This window comes from Panicum virgatum, chromosome 9N (assembly GCF_016808335.1).
Source record: "Panicum virgatum strain AP13 chromosome 9N, P.virgatum_v5, whole genome shotgun sequence".
NCBI lineage: Eukaryota > Viridiplantae > Streptophyta > Magnoliopsida > Poales > Poaceae > Panicum > Panicum virgatum.
This window is the reverse complement of record NC_053153.1, coordinates 483,536-491,613: the sequence shown is the minus strand read 5'-3', so window position 1 is coordinate 491,613 and position 8,078 is coordinate 483,536. Positions and strand designations below refer to the sequence as shown.

General features: G+C 52.8%; 1 protein-coding gene across 1 annotated transcript; it reads right to left on the bottom strand.

Moving 5' to 3' along the window:
- Nucleotides 1-632: 632 nt before the first annotated feature.
- LOC120687411 (gibberellin 20 oxidase 1-D-like) lies at nucleotides 633-2,269 on the bottom strand. Its single transcript, XM_039969404.1, has one exon. The coding sequence runs from the start codon at nucleotides 2,084-2,086 to the stop codon at nucleotides 965-967; it is 1,122 nt and encodes a 373-aa protein (XP_039825338.1). The 5' UTR covers nucleotides 2,087-2,269; the 3' UTR covers nucleotides 633-964.
- Between the last annotated feature and the right edge of the window lie 5,809 nt (nucleotides 2,270-8,078).

Genomic DNA, 8,078 nt, shown 5'->3' with positions numbered 1-8,078 from the left:
TGACGCTACGGCAACGTAACCAACAATTAAGGGCCATGTATATATGTATGGGTGTGTTTAGTTCATGAAATTTTTTGGATTCGGGTACTGTAGCACTTTCGTTGTTATTTGATAATTAATGTCTAATTATAGATTGATTAGACTTAAAAGATTCATCTCGTTATTTCCAATTGAACTGTGTAGTTGGTTATTTTTTTCGACTGCATTTAATGCTTCATGCATGTATCTGAAAATTCGATGTGACAAAAAATCTTGAAATTTTTTGAAAACTAAACGTGACCTATGTATGTATCATGCTGCAGGTGTGGTGCCCTAGCTACCTACTACATATATATGAATCAGCTGCAGGTACAGCAGTGGATGGGCCAAAGGAAAAGTCAAGAACAGAGCAACATACGCCAAAACAGAAATACGGACCATGCTTAGTTCCAAATCAAAGGACGAGAGCACGACACCACAAAACAAAGGTGATAGGATGGATCCATCCGCAGCCAAATAAAAGCAGGGTGCTTTTTAGTTTATTTATTTTTTTATTACCGGCATGTATATATGTATTAGCTTAATTTCTTGTTGGTTAATTAACAACAAACAATACACATATAATATATAATAATAATATAATTGGAAGCAAGAATAATAATCAAACTTGATTTGATTTCATATATCTCAATTTGCATTGCCTAGATATATAGGCTTTGGTCGACGATCCATCCAATCTCTGATTCAGCAGGCATCATCTTCTTCCTTGCTGTTCTTGTTCTTGATGTCGCACTACATACATGATACATACATACATACATACATACATACATGCATGTATATATATAGTACTACCTAGCTCATCAGCAGGCATCTAATTAATAACTCAACCTACATGCATCTTGATGAATTCCGATGGATGACTACAGGAGCAGAGCAGAGCAATGGCAATGCAAATCCCCATCCAGATATAGGATATGAGCATTCAGAGATTGAGAGGTGGTGCATGGTGGCCATGGCGGACGATCCAGCTGGAGAATGCCTCGAGCGTCCTCATGTCCGCCCTGTAGTGCCTCATGGTGAAGTCCAGCAGCGCCCGCCACGTGAAGTCCGGGTACGCCCGCGGGTTGCGCGCGTCCACCAGCTCCCCCGGCGGCCGCACCACCTTGTCCATCTCCGGGCAGAGGAAGAAGGCCAGCGAGCGCCGCGCCACGCGGCTGTTGACGACGGCGCGGTGCAGGCAGCTCCTGTAGCGGCCGTTGGAGAGCGCCATGAAGGTGTCGCCGATGTTCACGACCAGGGCGCCGGCGTGGGGCCGGATGGAGCGCCAGCGGCCGGCGGCGCAGACCTGGAGGCCGCCGACGTCGTCCTGGTGGAGGATGGTGAGCGAGGTGGGGTCGCAATGCGGGCCGGTGCCGAGCGTCTCGTAGGGGCGCTGGCACGGCGGGTAGTAGTTGAGGCGCATGATGGAGTCGTTCCCCTCGAAGAAGCGCCGGAAGTGGGCGCGCCCCACGCCGAGGCTGGCCCCCAGCACCTCCATGATCTCCAGCGAGAGCCGGCTCATCTCCGAGCAGTAGCGCCCGTACACCTCGCCGTGGCGCCGGTACTCCTCGCCCAGCTTCTCCACCAGGTAGGCGGCCACGCCGCCGTCGGCCGCCGCGGAGGCGGAGGCGGAGCAGTAGCGGAGCGAGAGCGTCTCCTTCCAGGGCAGCTTGGAGGCGAAGCGGCCCGTGAAGCTGCTGGCGTAGCCGCAGCTCTCGCCCTGGCGGCGCTGCGCGCGCTGCTTCTCGGCGAGGGGCAGCGTGAAGAAGGCGTCCGTGAAGCGGTGGGCCTCCGCCAGCAGCGCCGGGTCGATGCCGTGGTTCACCACCTGGAAGAAGCCGTGCAGCTGGCAGGCCTCGCCCACCTGCCGGACCACCTCAGCGTCGGCGGCGCCGCCGGACAGGTCGATGAGCGGCACGGGCAGCTCCTCGGCGGCGTCCGGGGTGGGGCTCTCGTCGGCCGGCCAGAGGAACTGCTGCGGGATGTCGGCCTGGCCGCTCAGGCGGGCGGCGTCGAAGACGAGAGCCGGCGGCGGCTGCTGATGCGCAGCCTCAACCTCAACCATGCTGCTGTGCTTCTTGATTGCTTGGTTTGTTTTGTTTTGTTTGGGGATTCCGAGAATCGTCTGCTGCTGCTCTGCTCTCTCTCCCCCCGGCCGCTGCGCTGCCTGCCTTTTTATACCGGCGGGGAAGAGCGAGAGCAGAGCAGAGCAACCCAGCTGCGGTGCTGCCCATCCACAGTACTTGGTTTGGAGGGGATGATGAGTCCGGCCGGGCCTTTTTCCTAGACAGAGACAGAGACTGCATCTGCATGCCAAACTGGAAGGTAGCCCTGCCTAATTGCCCGCTTAACCAACACAAAAAAAAAGAGAGAGAAATATTTCAGACATAGCAGTGCAATTCTTTTGATTCCAAAAAAGCTGACAGTTTCCAGCATGTCATGTACTAGTAAGTACTCCGTGTGCATACTCTCTATATGTGCGTTTTCATTCAGACAGTTGGATTGAAGTCGACCATTTTGATTCGACAAATATCACAAGAAAAGCAGAAATTCATTATCCATTCCTAGTAGCAGCAGATTAAAGTAAACACACTTTCAGAACTGCTAATCCAGAAATGAAAGTTCCCAAGGGAATTGCCAGTATGCATGCGCGCCCACACACATCTTCTACCTACGAAAGCTTTGGGATTCCACGCGCGGGGACCCGATCCACGTCGCCCGTTTACCCGGTAACCGTATGTCGGTGTCCCGACCCGGGGGCCCGGATCCTAACTAGTAAATGCTGCGTGTTTTCTCGTCCCAGATGATGATGCAAGAGGCAATTACAGTAACGCACGGTTTATCCTGGTTCCGGCCGCGGGGCCGTACGTCCAGCAAAGGGGGTGTGCGAGGGCACTGTATTATCTTGCACCCGGAGTGCTTGTAGTAGGGGGGTACAAGCGAGGCGAGAGAGGGAGAGAAGCTCCCAAGTCTCAGCTAGGAGTGGAGTCGGTTGAGATGAGTGCTCAGTAGTCCCTGAACGTCCTCTTGAAAAGAGAAACCAGTGATACCAAGCAGACTAGAGTCCAGACGAGACAGTCTAAAGGAAGCCCGCCTCCTCCTTTTATAGTCACAAGGAGGGGCGGCGTACATGGGCGGGGTGTGGAAGTCGCCGTCCTCCCCTGAATCGTGGGGGTACAGTGGTCGGACACTGTAGGAAGCATACTGTAGGAAGTACTATAGGAAGTACACTGTGGGAAGGCGGCGTGCGTCGCTGTCGTCCTTGGTTCCGCGGGGATTGCGCCGGTCGTCCTGCAGTGTTCCGGTGGCAGTAATGGCACGAGACGGTCCCAGACCCCCGGGTCGGAGTGCGGGCGTGCGCTCTAGAAGGTCCGGGGGACACGTAGAGGTCCCGGGCTCCTCAAAGGGGGAGGACTGGGGCCCCGTCCGCGTACGCTGGGCGCTCCGTTTGGTAGGACACGTGACGTCACCGGACCCCTTCCCTAGTGGGAGGGGAGTCCGGATGGTCGGTGTCGGCAGAACAGGAACGGGACCGTACTGGGCCCATCTTGTTCCGCGTGCAGGTCCCAAGGCACTGCCACAGCATCCGGGATGGCGGAATGGTGACCGGAGTCAGCGGATGGGGACCCTGGTCACATCCACTGTGGGAGTGGCAGTCTGACGCCGCCCGTCCTTTGAGCCGTGGCGGAGTGGCTGGCCTTTAATGCCTTCGTACGGCGGTCGGTTGGGCAGCGGGGCCGTCTGTCCCTTGTGCCGAGAGACGGCCTCGAGCGAGGCGGAGATAAGTCACCTGCTCGAGGGCGGATCCACTACCCTCGAGCGAGGCGGAGATAAGTCACCTGCTCGAGGGCAGATCCGCTACCCTCGAGCGAGGCGGAGGTTGTCCGGTGGGCCCGAGAGGGACCCTCGAGCGAGGCGGAGATCGTTCCGCGGGTTCGAGGGGGATGCGAATGGGCCGCACGCTGGGCTTCCTTGAGTCCCTTCCGTTCTTCCGAATGGGAGGCAGGTCGTGGGCCTTTGTGGGCCCAGTTATTTTAACAGGTGTTTTGTGTTTTTGGAGCGATCTTAGTACCTCAATTAGGGTGTCCCTAATTGTGATACCCGACACCGTCGGATCCACATACTAGACAATATTAGCCGTCGGATCGGGTCTCACCCGCAACCCGGACCGTGGAGTGGATCGGGCCTCCTACCTGTTAAGTGGACCCGGGCGCGTGGATCAGCCCATTAAGCCAGACCTGGGCACCCGTCCAGGCTCGCGTGCGTGCACGCTCGCCGCCGGCCGCTGGCGTTCAGAAGACCAAATCCGGTCCCAGTCTGCCCGCGGATCCGCGATGAGGCAGACGCGGCCCAGGCGGATCCGGCGGCGGCAGACGCTGCGAACGCGGCTAGCGGCGGCCACGGGCAGCGGTGTTGTCAGGTGGCGGCGGGGGGCGCCGGCCGCGGGCAGCGGGTTTCGCGGGCGGCGGCGGCAGTGGCCACGGGCAACGGATCTGCGGTGGGGTGGGCGCGGCCCAGGCGGATCCGAAGGCGGCCGGCGTTGCGGCCACGGGCGGCGGGGTTCGCAGGCGGCGGGGTTCGCGGACGGCGGTCTTCGTCACTGCGGCCGCCACCGTGGCTTCGGGCCGGGACTTCTTGGCCCAGGCGAAGCCGGTAGACGCGGCAAGGTGCACGAGGCCGTCGCGGACCGCCTCCTTGAAGCTGCTGGACACGGTCCCCCCGAGGAGAGCTCCCAACGCGCCTCTCTCCCCGGCCGCCACCCGCGTTGTAACACCTCGGGTGTTTAGCACTATTTTAAACACGCAATTAATATTTAATGACCAAGTTAATTAAATCGGGCTTTTCATATACGTATATGTATATGTGAATATGTGCTAGTGTACGCGTCCAGTGACATATAAATCGCTGTAATTTTCAAATCAATCCATTTCTACAGGTGAAATTGAGTAGGCACCTTCCCCTTGTCTTAATAAACAAAGGACTAGTTGGAGTCAAGGGGAGAAAACAAAAGTTTGCACGTGGAATGATAAGTCATTCGAATCACGGTTTTTGAAAATTCAAAATAATTTTTAAACCATAACTCGAATGAAATTTTGCCCAACACAAAAGTTGTAGATCTTTGAATTTCCTACAACTTTGATGTTCACCGTTTTTCGAGTTTCAATACAAACATTTGAATCAATTTGAGTCAAACTTCGGTTGACCCTTCCCCCTTCTCTTTCTTCCTTCTCTTTCCCTCCTCTGTTCTTCTCTGGCTCCATGGCAGGGTGGGCAGCAGCGAAGCCCCGCTGCCCAAGCCACCGTCTGCTACCGCACGCCTGGCCACCACGTGCCACCGGAGAACGATGAGGACGCGATGACAAACAGACGCTACCAAGAGCCCGCACGCACGCCGTTGACCCAGAGCCGGAGCGGAGGAGCGTGTCCTGCCGCCGCTCGTCAATGTCGCTTCCCTCCTCGCTGCGCTCCCACTCGTGGCCTTCCATGATGAGCACGCCAGCGCGTAGTCCTGTCACCCCTGCAACGCCGCGCTCTCCTTGTTGCGCCCCTGCCCAGCTCGACGAGACAACGTGCCGACGCCGCACGCAATGGCGCACGCGCCTGCCCGAGCCGCTGCCCACGGCCGGCCTTCAATGCCGTGCGCCACCGACACCCCACACCTCTCCTTGCAGCGCCTTCCCTCCCCCTTTTGCTGTGCAACAAAGCCCCATCTCCTCTGCTCTCCACTCTCTCCCTTCCCCAGAACAAAGCCTCGCTGCCCGCCGTGACCGCCGCCTCAACCTAGCCCGCCGTGGAGCCCCCTCATCCCACCATCCTCCACCCTCGGGAGCCCTCTGAATCGGTTCCCCACCTCCCATTGGTCCTCTCCGGCCGGTCCTCGCCGCTCCTCCCTCGCGGGAGCGCCGCCGGCGCCGCGTGCCCCCTCCGTCGGAGCTGCTGCTCCGTGGCACCGCCCCCACCGGCCGTCCCAGCTCCAACTGAAGCTATCCTCGGGTTCCTCTCGACGCCGTGGAGCTTCTCCCCCACTTCTCCCACACCTCCAGTGAGCCCCCACGCTGGATTCCGGCCGCCCGACCCTCCCCTGTTCCATTTCCGGCCAGGGACCCGATTGCTTGGAAACAAAAACTTCCAGGGGCCCAACTGCAAAGTTTTGTTTCCCTTTTCTTTTGTTTTCAAAAATAGCAAACTTGTAAAATCTATATAAATTCGTATAAAAATTGGGAAAATTCAAACTCAATTGTTCTGAGTTTCTTGTTTCTAGATCTACAACTTTTGTTACATCCACTTTTGCTTTTGACCAATAGTTTTATCTCTAGATTAAATATTAGTTTAATCCACATTTATATGTATCTCAAGTTCTACCCATGAACTTTAGCTTGTTTTTAGACAGTGTACTTAAACCTAGATGAGTAGCTTACAATAAAAATTTGAGGACTTTTTGACAACTCTAGCTATAGGTTTCATTAGATCTTGTTTTATGCCTATGTTAAATAGAGTTAAATACACAGGGTGCTACACTAGTTTCATTGAGCTAAAATTTTTAAATAAGGCTTATCTTAGTTTCTATATGCTATATAAAATTTTTGGGAATTATTAGTAATGTATAACTAGTCCTTTTGATTTATTCATGAATAAAAATTGTAAATCAAAAGCCCTAGTTTCCTTCATTATAAAAATCTCATATTTTTACTGGAGCTTAGTTTTGAGTACATGAACATTCCTGTAAAATTTAGCCACTGAAACTAAGCAGTTTACTCTGTAGATGTTTAGTTAGATATATGCCTAGAAAAGGAATCTAAATTCCTATGCTTGCTGTATAGCTCAATAAATTATGAAAACTTTACCACAAGCTCATTTTAAGAAATCTAACCTACTGGTAAAATTTCATTACTAGAACCAGCATTATCTACCCTAGAGAATTATTTTTGTACACTAGTAGTAATAGTTTCATGAGTTTTCTGATTTTTTTTGCTACATTAAATGACCTGAAAATTTTACTTCACACTAGTGACCCAGTAAAGCATCTCACATAAAAATATCAGCACCATTCTATGCTTTTAGCTTTAGTTATAGTTTTCCATTGTTTTCCATGTATTAATATGATGAAAAACGCTTTTTCTGCATTTTGTTTTATAAAAGAAAAACAACAACCCCAGCTCTTTTGTGAGTTAAGTATAAATAAAATACTACTCGATGAATGATTGCCCAGTAAAATATTTATGAAAGTGTTTCATCCTCCAATTCGGGTTTTGTTTGGATTACAACTTTATAGTGAAGTAAATAATAACTTGTAATCATCACAACAGCTCATGCATGTGCATTTCATATAGATTCAACTACTCTCGCTGACGGTTCATATGAGCTGGTGTCGGAGTCCGAGAGTGAGCAGCGTGAAGCTCAAGTGAATCTAACTGAAGCCACTGAAGACCCGAACCAAGTTTCGGAAGAGCCCAAGGCTAGCTACGCTCAGGAAGGCAAGCCCCGGAGCATGACCTATTACGTTCAACTTTATGCAACTTATTGTTTCTATATACTTGTGCATTTAAGTTTGCAGAAGTTGATTGAAACCCTAGTTGCATGATCCTAGGTACCTATGTTTGAACACTATTATGTGTAGGTCGCTAGATAGATATGCTAATGATTCGGTAGAAGTCGAGTGATTTCCTGTCACTCGCGAGCTCATAGGAGTTGAATGTCTACTACATGCTGCAATTATCAGGTCCATGGGTGGGGCTATGGTACTTGTTGATGCCCCGTCTGTTTAGTGTAAAATGTTAAGGCCGCAGTGTGTGGTAGTGGTGGTTAAACGTTTGAACGTACTATCCGCATGCTGAGAATATGGTAATTGGTAAGCTCAGTACCTGATTGGACCGGCAAGTGGACTTCTCCCACCCTCTTGAATTCGTTCCCTGGCTAGTGCACGTGCCGCCACGACCCGACGTTGCACCGTGGTCCGTGGGGACATGTACTCGAGGGGGGTGGCCCTGATCCACGACCCGGAAAGAAAGGGAAAAGGTTGCTTGGGGTGACCCATCGGTGCTCTGGGCGTGTGTGTT